Source organism: Engystomops pustulosus, chromosome 2 (assembly GCF_040894005.1).
Source record: "Engystomops pustulosus chromosome 2, aEngPut4.maternal, whole genome shotgun sequence".
NCBI lineage: Eukaryota > Metazoa > Chordata > Amphibia > Anura > Leptodactylidae > Engystomops > Engystomops pustulosus.
In genome coordinates this window covers 226,131,413-226,144,963 of record NC_092412.1, presented here as the reverse complement: position 1 = coordinate 226,144,963, position 13,551 = coordinate 226,131,413, and the positions used below count along the sequence as shown (strand labels likewise).

The 13,551-nt window shown below is 45.2% G+C and overlaps 1 protein-coding gene across 2 annotated transcripts in view; it reads right to left on the bottom strand.

The window, feature by feature from the left end:
- The window catches only part of SSH2 (slingshot protein phosphatase 2), a 148,812-nt gene extending 137,118 nt beyond the window's left edge, over window positions 1-11,694 (bottom strand). For both annotated transcript variants that reach the window (XM_072138348.1, XM_072138350.1), the window contains exon 1: window positions 11,421-11,694. In XM_072138348.1, coding sequence (XP_071994449.1) covers window positions 11,421-11,483 — 63 coding nt within the window. In that variant the 5' untranslated portion in view covers window positions 11,484-11,694. The remainder of the gene's footprint in view (window positions 1-11,420) is intronic.
- Window positions 11,695-13,551: the final 1,857 nt, after the last annotated feature.

Below are 13,551 nucleotides of genomic sequence, written 5' to 3'. Positions count from 1 at the left end.
TCTCCTAATATAGAGAGTCCTGAACACAGCACCATGACCCCGGCTCCGCTCTTAATATAGAGAGTCCTGCACAAAGCCCAGTGACCCCGGCTCCTCTACTAACAGAGTCCTGCACACACAGCACCATGACCCCGGCTCCTCTCCTCACAGAGAGTCCAGCACACAGCACCATGACCCCGGCTCCTCTCCTAATATAGAGAGTCCTGAACACAGCACCATGACCCCGGCTCCGCTCTTAATATAGAGAGTCCTGCACAAAGCCCAGTGACCCCGGCTCCTCTACTAACAGAGTCCTGCACACACAGCACCATGACCCCGGCTTCTCTCCTAACAGAGAGTCCTGCACAAAGCCCAGCGACCCCGGCTCCTCTCCTCACAGAGAGTCCAGCACACACAGCACCATGACCCCGGCTACTCTCCTCACAAAGAGTCCAGCACACACAGCACCATGACCCCGGCTCCTCTCCTCACAAAGAGTCCAGCACACACAGCACCATGACCCCGGCTCCTCTCCTCACAAAGAGTCCAGCACACACAGCACCATGACCCCGGCTCCTCTCCTAATATAGAGAGTCCTGAACACAGCGCCATGACCCCGGCTCCTCTCCTAATATAGAGAGTCCAGCACACACAGCACCATGACCCCGGCTCCTCTCCTAATATAGAGAGTCCTGCACACACAGCACCATGACCCCGGCTCCTCTCCTCACAGAGAGTCCTGAACACAGCGCCATGACCCCGGCTCCTCTCCTAATATAGAGAGTCCTGCACACACAGCACCATGACCCCGGCTCCTCTCCTAATATAGAGAGTCCTGAACACAGCACCATGACCCCGGCTCCTCTCCTAATATAGAGAGTCCTGAACACAGCACCATGACCCCGGCTCCTCTCCTCACAGAGAGTCCTGAACACACAGCACCATGACCACGGCTCCTCTCCTAATATAGAGAGTCCTGCACACACAGCACCATGACCACGGCTCCTCTCTTCACAGAGAGTCCTGCACACACAGCACCATGACCCCGGCTCCTCTCCTAATATAGAGAGTCCTGCACACACAGCACCATGACCACGGCTCCTCTCTTCACAGAGAGTCCTGCACACACAGCACCATGACCCCGGCTCCTCTCCTAATATAGAGAGTCCTGCACACACAGCACCATGACCCCGGCTCCTCTCCTAAAAGAGTGTCCTGCACACACAGCACCAAGCACCAAGAGGCTACTCTGCCTAGAAATAACACCAGTAACCCTGTGAAGGAAACCGTGACATTTCCAACCCCTGATATGGATATGGCACAACAATAAATCCCAACCATGAATGGCTAGAAGAACCCTTTCACTAGCCTCAGTGAAACAGAACCTTAGCAACCCAATAAAGCTGCCACCAGTTCTCTTTAAAATAAGGCCAGTCCGAAATAGGAGTATAGGTTTATAACATGGACGATGGGGTTCGTGGATCAAGTTAAAAGAGCAACGCAGGTTTAAATTTTATATTCAATTGCTATATATAATATAACAAACAAAACAATCATGCAAGCAGAGTACAAATAAGAACGCAGAACTACAAGTGTCACCAATTCATAAGTTAGTTACCTTTTGTGTGGGCCTAATGGAACCTGATAGTCCACACCTTAAGATCTTGATGGTAAATGGTTTCCCAGACAAAAGACAAGGGGCATCAGGGGTGTTCAGATAATACTGGGTGCAGACACACCTCTGCCCACCCCGAGGAGTGGTCATGGGTCCCTCCAACCTGGTATTAGGTCCAGAACCTTGGAGAAGTCATAGATTCTAAAAGGGGATGTCGTAGGGTCAGTGTTCTGTTATCATTGGATCCAGGTGAATCCCTGGATCGCATTGATACCAAACCTCGCCCATTTGCTATGGACCCACCTGGAATCCCCTGACTATAGAAAATCCCCAAATGTAGTCCCCCTTAAGCTGAGATGGATTAGAACTCCATAATTAACATATTGGTCCAAACGTTTAATGACTCATTATCTTCTGTTTGAAAATGGGGGGGAAAATCTGCTCAAGCCTTCTAGAGACATTGTGGCTGCAAAAGGTGTCAGTTAATAGCTACCCCCCCCCCCTCCCCAGCGAGCCAGAGTTCCATCCTTTGTAGTGTTAGATAACACTCTAGCTAGCTCCATTAGGCTAATTGGGATGAGCCTGGAGGGCTTATTTTTATCACAAAACCCAATAACCCCATGACTCCAGTAAAATTAATTTTAAAAAATTCATGATAAATCCCCACTGAATTTATCAGCAATGAAGAAGTTCTGCAAAAAAAAACAAACTTCAAAACATTCATACGGGTACATAGCAGATAAAACCATATGTGCGGGTGAAAGGATATACAGTAAGAAAAGTTATACATATACCGGGCCTCTACATACCAGAAATGCCTAAAAATCAGAAGTTCATGCAAGAAACAATTCAACTCCCATGTGCACTAGAAGGTAAAAATCAGACGGTTTAATAGAAAAAGACAGCAAAGACTAAAGGGCACACAAGTAGTAGAAATACATAAAAGTCTGGGGGGGAGGGGGGGGGGGGGTTCCATGGCACAACTGCGTTAAAGATACTTACTAAAAGAAGGTATCAGGTATTTTTAGGAGGTCATTAGGTGTAGTCGAGGAAAATACAAAAAGGGCTAAGGGTGGGGGGGCTCAGAGTCCCTGGAAAATCACTTAACAAATTGCAAAAGGAGTACAGCTAGTGATTTGTGAGAAATTATATATATACACACACACACACACGTTTATTTACAAGGATTAACAAAGACGCGTAAAGTTGGATCTTTGCTGTCCAGATGTGGAGTTCCTCGGCATGGATGACCAATCTACAAGTGAAGAAGATGAATAGGAGTGTGAGAGTAGGCCTGAGGTGTCCTCAGCTGTATAGATAAATATTAAAGAGGACCTGTCACCCCATTTATCGGCACTAGGAGATGTTACTAAAGCAAGCAGCTCCTAGTGCTTGATCAAACGCCGTAGTGTTAGAGTGATAGCGTTACCGGAAACCTCCGGTAGCAGGGTATAGTGTAATTGTCAGACAGCTCGCAAAGTTGTCCAACGTATTCATGAGGGGGCGGGGTTATCCGGGTTTAAATTTTTTTTTATGTCCGGGCTGGGGAGGGCTAGTTAAACACAATAAACATGTACTTACCTCCTCCGGTGCTGCCGATGTCCCGCGCCGCGGCCGGTCTTCTCTGTGCGCCGGTTTCATTACACCGGCGCACAGGGAGCTTCCGGCCGGTCGGAAGCTCCAATGCGCACCATCTCCCAGCGCTTACAACGCTGAGAGATAGGGACGCATGGGAGGAGCCGTCCACATCGTGGACCGGAAGCTCCCTGTGCGCGGCTTCCGTGCCCCTGTAAACAAACAGGGGCACGGATCGAAGGGACCGCGGCGCGGGACAACGGCGGCGCCGGAGGAGGTAAGTCCATGTTTATTATGTTTAACTATCCTGCCCCAGCCTGGACATAAAAAAAAATTTAAACCCGGATAACCCCTCTAAATATTAAAGCAATAGAGGGCTCACCTCAGGAGTTATGTACAGCTCAAACCTCCCAGTAGGGGCATTTGTGTAACTCCTTTGGAGATGGTGTCCAAGACGCTGGTGCTCCACGCTATACCTGACGTTACCTGCTATAATAGGTCAATAACATGGCCAGTTATTGCAGGGTCAGGTTCCAGTCGGGACTGCGGTTAAATAGGACCTCAGCTCCGAGGCTAGGCGAACAGGGTGTGATAGACTTATGGTCCAAATCAGGGTTTTGTATAGGGCAATACCGCATGACCATTGAGTCTCATAGACCCTAACCCACATGGACATTATATCCTCACCACTCTGTTACTTTCAGTGCATTTATTTTTACTCCCTACGGATTCTTTACGTACCCCACTGAGTCCACATATTGACCCTTGTTGCACACTGGAGCACCAGGGTCCACCATCACTTTGGATGAGATGTAAATAGACAGCTATATAGGGTGAAAATCATGGCGACAGGACTATGGGCCCTGCAATGGCTACGATGGACATTCCAAAATGCAGGGACTTTTTTATTAAATTATAGGATATGAAAATAAAAAAGGAATTGTCAAGACGTTGAAGACATAGAGGAACGAGAAATAGGATCAAGTACACAACGTCATATAATGGATGAACTTATCTCACTAAAGTTACACTTACGTAATTCACTTTGGGCGAAAGCAGATTATTGTAGCGTCTTCCATTTAATCAATCAACACAACAAGCCGCCGTATAAATTGGATCTGCAGGAGCCTAATAGACTTTCCACGTGTCAATTATTACTCTACTGCACTACACCAAATACAGGACTCCAATATTTACCTCTGCAGCTTATTGGACAACAGCAGAACCGATGTTACATCATTGTCAACACCTGCAAAGAGTATACAATATACATACATAATATATATATATTATGTATGTATATTGTATACTCTTTGCAGGTGTTGACAATGATGTAACATCGACGAGAGAGAGAGAGAGAGACTATCAATACACTAGCTAAACATTCATCCTCCGTGAGAACCAGTATAGTGTCGTAGCCGCCTAAAAACAACAGGCCACCTTATTGAGAATGGGACCAATGTCCTCGGGATCTTTCAGGGACCCCCATTGATCAGTTTGATATCCCCTATCCCATGGATAGAACTTAATAATTAAATCTTGGTACAATCCCTTTAAGCGCCAGTATGGGAATATTCACAAGAATTTAGAATAAAAAGGCCAATTACTCTATTGAATAGTGCACCTGTTTATAACCAAATTAAAATGGTATTCTGGCCCCAGGGCACAGGGACATCAAGAGGATTCATAAAGATCAAAGTAATAGGAATAATTTTGCGATTATAAGTCTATTCATGTTAATTAAGTCAATGGCCGCTTTATTGCCATGTAGTTACATTTTGTTACTGTATCAGCTAAATTACAGAGGTATTCCAGTCTGTAGTTTAAACGGTCCCAACCATGTCTAACGTGCAGGTTCTTCATACAAGTCCCACCTGAACAAGGGGACAAGGTTTCTACAGCATGTCGTAGCCAACTAATCCTGACCACCAGAGGGGTATGACAAGTTGGTAGTTAGGGGTCAGAAAGCCAGGACCACCACAGATCACGAGAATGGGGAATCCATCCTGCCATACCATTCAATACAAAGAGTGTTGGAAACTGCAAAGCATTTGGTTATCTCCAGCACTCCCATTCACAGTCTAGAAGAATGCAGGAGATACCCCAGCACTGTGCTCAGAAATTTCAGGTGCTCCCATAGCAATGAATAGAGTGGCAGTACGGATGCTGGACCTGGCGCGTCATTCAATTATTCTCGTGATCAGTGGGTCCCTCACCAATTACATTGTTAAAGGGGTATTCAGACAAAGACAACATTTCTTAAAAAAGGACATCTACCCTCAGTTTTATTAAAATAAGAAGCGCTCCGGTGAGGTAGCCAGAGTGCCCCAAGCTAATTACAATAGTTTTAATAACGCTATATTGCGGCAACCCTGGCATATAAAGTTAGAATAAAAGAAGTCCTGAAGAACACTTCTTATTAGGACACTTCTACCGTCAGTTAAGATGGTACATGTCCTTTAAATATACTCAGGATCACATAATAACACATTCTCCAATTCAATGTTATTAATAAAAAAATACAGCACTTCACACATATAATTCCAACCTGTCTCTATCAGTTCTTAGGTTTACATTTTGGTTGTCCCTGGATACGACCATAAACTCCTGACTATGGTCGAGCAGATTCCTCTGACATGAATAGCTTCTCTACTGACAAGATAAGCTCTGAATCTGAGGGGAGAGGGGCATAGTAGTGCTGACTGTGTTTTATAGGCGAGGTAGAAGAACTGAGTGTGTCATTGTGTCTCATATCCATCTCATGGCTCTGATCTGTCTCATTTTTGTTTTCAACCTGTCACATATTAGTAGAATCTTTAGAATCTAAATAGAAAAGTGTAGCTAAACCCTGTACCCTGCTGATCTAAGCACATTGTCAGCACACAGCATCTCACAGCACAGAGGGATCATGAAGTGTGTGCTTAGACTGAGTCCCCGTCCACAAAAATAAAACTAAAATTTAAAGTAAGGGTAAAGTAAAGGGTTAAAAATTATCTTTATTATGTAAACATCATTGGGGGAATAAAATTAGCGAATTTTTTTTTTCCAATGGACAAAAACCCTTTAACAATTTGATACTTGAAAACGTCCCTATAATGTATTTATATATAACATTTAAAAAAAAAATTATAAATAATATATATTATACATACATACACGTCAAAAACAGATGGTATAACCAAGACAACATGTGCCAAGCAAATAATCCTACAAATAAATCAAGCTCCAGGCATAGTTCTTATAATCTTGAAGTGCGCTAATCAATTTACTACACATACTTGCTTGTCATGGTAACGCTAACATGTCAAAAGACCCGTAATGGTCCGAGTCATTTCTCAAAGACTGTTCTAATGGCCGCGTCTTCTGCAAAGCATCAAATCAGCTGCCGGCTACATAATACATTATCATTATTAAGCCTCTTCCTTTAGAAAAAAAAAGAGAGAAGTACGTTTACTACTCATAAATTATGCACATTATTATCCACCACTGAAGTCTGTATTATACAAGCAGCTGTGTGCCCAAAATGCATAAGATGTAGTAAGCACAGCCAGCTGCTTGGCGTATCACATAGAAGCAGCGTGGTGCTGCACCATAGAGCCGATCATACAGGATTATCCCGGACCACGCTCCACTAAGTAAGCCAAAACTCCGGATTTTAGGGGAAGGCAATAACTCTTGGCGCAGTCCCACCAAACAAAGGGTTAAGACACAATGCAGAGGGAAATGAAAGCTCAATGAAGGCAACGTAATACAATGACTGTTACCGCCACGCTTTGCTAATTTGGGATGGCGTGGGCGCTAACCAACAAGGTGCCCGGACAAATAATTATACAAGGAGTCATTCATTCCACAGCACAGATGGGAAACCAAAAGCATATGTATGTATACACACAAAATACCTAAATAACATTCCATGAGAAGAGGTCGCATTATCACCTGTACAAGTGTCATAAACACTTGCACAGGCAGTTTTACTCCTCACAAAAAAAAAGTCTCACTCAAAAATACGCATGAGACTTTTTTTTCTCTGTAGTGGCCGCATCATCTACATCTTTCTTCATTATGAGAACTGGCCTGGTCTGCAAAGTTGTAGTTTCTGGGGGGAGGTAACTACAACTAAGAGGAATATTTTTTACTCATCTGGAAAAATATAATGCAGCATCCAACGAGACCAGTAAGGGCGACACACAATGTGCCAACATAGCACAATTCACAAAAGATCATTTTCATTTATTTTTTAGGTCTCTTCCCAGTGCATCATGCAGTAAAGTTTCTTTTCTTTTTCTGACCTCGCAATGTGAAATGGGGTTATCCTCTTTTTCCTGTGATGCAGAAGACGTTCATAATCAGCCTAAAGCCAGCGACATACAGCAGCGGTCATTCTGTGAAATATGGATCACACTGTGGCCAGATTTCAATGGCCAACAACAGTGCAGAAGATGGGATTCTGATACAAGGAGTCCCTGCTTCCCACAGTACGGCGCGCTGCCGTTTTGCTGGGAAGCAGGGACTCCAAGTATTGTATGATGCTCTGAGTCCTATCCTCTGCATTGTGGTTGGTCCAGGTTTCATAGACAGACCACGGTCGTGTGCTGCTGGCTTTAGGCCACTTTCACATGCCCATAATCTGATCAGTATTAGGAAGAAATGGGGGATCAATGTGCAATTATAAAGGCAAGAAGGTATAGATGGCCTAGTTTTATAAGGAAGCTTCCGATGAAAAAACCTGGTTTTCAGACATCCGCACCAGTGGGCCTGTACATGCCTCCTACATCTCTTATGTCCCAGTCATCTCCTCCTGTGCCTGGTGAGGACCTTCAGTGTTATTACAGCCCATGTGAGTATTATGTCATTACTATATCAGACGTGGTTGCTGGTGGGGGATACATCATGTGTTGTACACATGACCTAAATGAAAACAGCCTGAAGCACTACAGGGCCACATGGTCCTGATCAGGAGAAAGAAAACCTTGGGATAATAGATGGAGTCACATCATGTTTTTTGCACAAGTTCAGTGTAAGCTCCTGGCATTTACGCCGAATGGGGCACATTTACTAAAGACCTTGCATCAGTTTTCTGTCTGACTTTGCACGTTCTTTCTCGTGCAAACTGCTTGCACTCATCTATGTCGCATCTGCACTATGCCTGATACATATTTCTGCACTGAAGGGGGTGTTCCAGTGCTCAGTCGGACCATGCGCCATTTTTAACATGCACGGCTCACGGTAAAGTTTTACCAAAAAAAAGTTGGTGCACTCTGTCGACGCAGTGCAGGGTGCTCCAGATTCATGAAGAACGGGCGCCCTCTACACACTACACAGGCAAAGTGCACTAAGCCAAGTATGGGCAGGCGGAGGCCTCCTTTTAGCCTCTGTCTGCTCAGTATAGGTTTCGGCCAACATGAAAACACTGGATGATAAAGCATAAGGGTCTACACTATATCTCCTGCTGGACAGTGCAGGATATGCTTAGCAGAGGCCATTAGAGGCTGCGAGGGACAGATGCAACTGTATGGCAACCATCCCCAGCCTCTGCTGAGCATACGCTGTGGGCGTCTTCCCAGGTGTGTCCTGGACATCCCGGACATTGCCGTAATCCTCTCAACGTACCTGTACAGATAGTTTGTACTACAGCATGCTTCACTTACAGCAGCAGCGTAAGAGTTAGATTTTTATTGTAATGTGCCCAAGGACAGAGATCATATAGGCAGATTTGGGACACTAAACCAGCAGTCGAAGAGGACCCTTGAATGGGTTAGTGTCCCAAATCGACTTGACAGGTGTCCTTTTAAATCAAAGCCAGGATTGGGTCCAGAACAGAGAGGAAGTGCAGGTTCTCCCATTAGACTTTGTCCTGAGCATTGTAATTTACGGAAAAAAAAAAATTTGTCTCCTTAATAGTCGAAAATCAATCATGGTCTATGTGACCTATTCATGGGAGCAGTTCTATGAACAACTGACAGCTATCTGTGTAACCATATGATCACTAATGGCTCCGCCTCCATGACTACCTTGAAGGACAGAAAAATAGGAGAGATAGATATTAGAATTTATACTAAATCTTCTCTCAGAAAATTTTAAATTAAGCAGCTTAGCCAAGCCTTCTCTATAACATGCTGCATAGAGACAGAACACTATGTACAATCTGCTCAGCTGCTCCTGCTCTATAACATGCTGCATAGAGATAGAACACTATGTATGATCTGCTCAGCTGCTCCTGCTCCATAACATGCTGCATAGAGATAGAACACTATGTACAATCTGCTCAGCTGCTCCTGCTCTATAACATGCTGCATAGAGATAGAACACTATGTACAATCTGCTCAGCTGCTCCTGCTCTATAACATGCTGCATAGAGATAGAACACTATGTACAATCTGCTCAGCTGCTCCTGCTCTATAACATGCTGCATAGAGATAGAACACTATGTACAATCTGCTCAGCTGCTCCTGCTCTATAACATGCTGCATAGAGATAGAACATTATGTACGATCTGCTCAGCTGCTCCTGCTCTATAACATGCAGTCTGCATATAGGACACCAAGTACAATCTTTTCAGTTCCTCCTGCTCTGTAGTATGCTGCCTGCAGATAGGACAATATATGAAGTCTGCTCACCACCTCCTGCTCTATAAGATGTGAATAATCATAGCACATGCTTCGTTCACACCCATGTATAACACACACATACGTTGTACTTGACAGATACTAGATTATGCTGGATTTTCATTATGACTCCAGACATTTCAAGCCAGTGAACATGTCGTTATATTTTGACAATTTTTTTTGTCAAAAGATGTGAACACCAGCGGATATTGTCAGGTAGGGCAGTTTCAGACCACCGTGGTCAGTCCATGAATCATGGACCATGCTGTGACCCATTTTATCAGCCTACTGCACTCCGAGTCCCAACCCCTGCACTGTGGTCACTGCAAGATCCGTGATTCACCAATTCCATGATAAATTCAGGAACCGACACAAATTCCCCTTAGTCTTTACAAACCAAAATCATAAAATCTAAATATGAATTTACCTATCAATTTTTCCGATATAATGCAATTTAAACCATTTCCTACCTCCCTGCATGCTACAACACTAGAGAATAAACCCAAAAATACTGTGACACAACTAAAGCCAAAAATTAGATAATCCAAAGGCAAAAGTGCAAGAAATTGTGATAATTCCTGAAACTACGCCACCTTCATGCCATGTAAGCGTGGACGGGCGCAGCTGGCGGCAGAGTGGGCAAACATTCATCGGACCTGGCGTAGTTTTGTAGGGGGCATGGCACGAGTGCCAGCATATGATAAATCTCCCCCTTTACAGGGTTTTCCCACAAAACAAGTAAGGATAGGGCCCAATTTTTTATTAGGTGGGGGTCTCACTGATGAGACCTCCATAGATCAAGAGATGCAGTCGGACCCCTTGTCCATGCATGGCCAGGGTGCCCTGTTCATCTCTGTGGTGCTGATGGAGGTTGTCGAGCGCCGTACACAGCAACCTCTGTCAGCTCCATCATAAAGATGAACGGGGCAGCTCGGCCAAGCACCTCCTGCTGCTCCGCTCACCTCGGGGAGTGACAAGGGGTCCCACTGGGTTACATCAGATCCCCCGTTCTAGTGATATGTGAGGGTCTCATCACTGAGACCCCCCACCAATCACCAAGTCAGGCCCTATAACTTGTTTCGTGGGAAACCCCCTGGTCTTCCGTTAATACTACAGTCATTAGGCTGAAAATAATTCTCCAGTCAACAGACACCAAACCAAACCTAACCAATGCACATTTAAACGCACCCCCGAGACTTCTGTTCTTTAGGAGACTTCTCTGTCTTTTTAGTGGCAGAAGAGAACACAATCTGAACGCCAGTGTGAACTGGGCCCAAGCCGTGCAGAGGGTAACTCTGTATAACATAACACAAGTCTACAGAGACAATCTCCAATGACTTCTACACATCATGAAGCCCAACCAGTAAGTGATGGCTGCAGGTAGGTGCCCCTGCCCAGTATTAGTGGTGGCCTAGCCTTGTCCCAGTAATCAGGTGCAGGGGCAGACAATGCCAGGGCAGGACATGTGCCCCCTGCCGGCAGCAGCTGGACACAGCAAGGAGACAAGCAGAAGGATGGCGAGGAGACAGCAGCAGCAGCCCCCGCGCATGCGCACTGAGGCGCCGGTGGACACTATATGGCAGGAAGAGCTGGCAGCGGGAGACAATGGGAGAAAGCAGCGGCGCCTCATCATCCTCATCACTCACCGACACGCAGGGGCTGGAGGTCGTGCTGGGGGTGGGGGATCGCTGCACCGTCACCAGAGCCATCTAGTAGCTGGAGAAGCAGCACCGGGCTGTCATTATTATCCCATGGAATGATGGAGGTGATTCCCGCTCACCGGGAGGATTCTTCTCAGATACTACAACGCCCAATATCCGCTGCCCTCAGCCCCCTTACACCCGCCGCCTGTCCCCACACTGAGAGGAGAGGCAGCAGCGCCGTGTGTATGTCCCCACCGCACATGCGCACTCTGTCAGCCGTCACTTAGCCACGCCTGTTTAACACCTGCAGCGCCGTAACATCGAGCTTTACCACTTATATAACAAACCAAACCTACATAAATACGCTCATTTCCATATTGTAACAAACAGTCTCACCTAGACCTGCCATAAATACTCGATTTTGTCCCAAAATTATCAGGACAACGCTAACCCCGCCGGCGAAGAAAGGGTGTTTAACCCCCGCGCGGCCGCGCCCAAGTCAGCTCATTATACAGTGTGCACATCACATCCCATCAGCAGCCCCTTGGGAGCAAGAGATGATGAGGAGGAATCAGTTTTTATAGATGGCAAATTTATGACTGAAGGGAAGCAAAAAAAAAAAACACACACACACAATGGATGGGTGCTAATAAATATCAGAAATGGAAGTCACTGGAGATTGGATGAGAGAGGGGGAGCATCAATAATCAACTGGAATGAAAGACTGGATAATTAAGACAAAGCTGAGAATGCCGGGGAAAACGGAATGATGGACGATCTTTTCGTTTTAATTAAGGCTATGTTCACACGCACAGGTTTCCATCAGTTTTTATAGTACCATCTGTGCTTTATAGTTTCCCCTCTTCATGTTCTGAACCTAATATTACAGACCAGCACATGTGAGAGTACCATGATAGGGTGAGCAGTTCTCAGACCGCTTTCCTATTTTGTGGTCCGTGTATCAAACGTATCGCATCCACAAAAAGAATCCACGTCATCCGATATTGTTGAAGGGTAGCAAATAATGTCACTAGCTTTTCCTGAACCCTTAAAGGGTAACATGATTCTGTAAACAACAACTGATCCACAAATATGGACGGTATATGTATGACATCCGTTTCTGTAGACTATTTCTACTATGAGAAGGACTGAGCCACTAAACAGGGACAACTGGAATAAGACCTGCTGACACAGATCCATAAAAACACGTTCATGTACATGGGGCCATTGAAATGAATGTGTCAGTTTGCCATAGGTTAAAAAAAAACGGATATCACATGGATGAAAACAAAGTTCATGTGTATGAGGGCTTATATGTGGTGATCACTGACACAGTCATAAGGCTGTGTTAAAGGAAACCTACCACTTGAAGTGGTAGGTGTAAGCTGCATATACCGAGAACCAGCTCAGGGTGAGCTGGTACTGGAGCTTACTTTCATTAGTGTCCTAAACCGCTGTATCGCGGTTTAAACACTTTTTATTGTTTACAGCCGAAGGAGCTTCAGCGCACCAAGCGCGCGACGGTGCGCGCGTGGCGTCACCGGCTCTCCTTCACTGCTCGGTATATGCATCTAACATGTTACATTAAAACATGTTGCGTGAAATATATGTGATCAGTATGTGATTGCAACACCCCTGCCAACGTATAGGCAATGTGGTAGATGTGAATAGCACCCTCTCCATGTGAGGGTGCATTCACACGATACGTTGCATCGCATATTTAGGTGCGTTGTTGACGCATTCCAAAGGCTTCATCCTTGATCACATGTTGAAGCGCTTCCATTGCATTTGCTAAAATGCAATGTTACTTCAACATGTGATCAAGGTTGAAGCCTTTTGAATGAATCAAAAACGCATCGCATCATGTGAATGCGCCCTCATGATCTCTATGGTGTTCCTGCACAACTCACCCAGAGGATAATGCTAGGAGAATATAGTAAAATTGCAGCTGTAGCCTCTGCCTGGAAAGGCAACTGTTAAATGAGTGTAAGTAGTTATCCAAGTATTTGGCTGTATTGTAAACTGGAGTGTGATTTGAAAGGTGCTACCACCTGACCAGGGGGAGTATAAAACCCATGTGTAGTGAGAGCACATGGTCTGATCCCAGAGTGAAGAGACAATGGGGAACATTTAC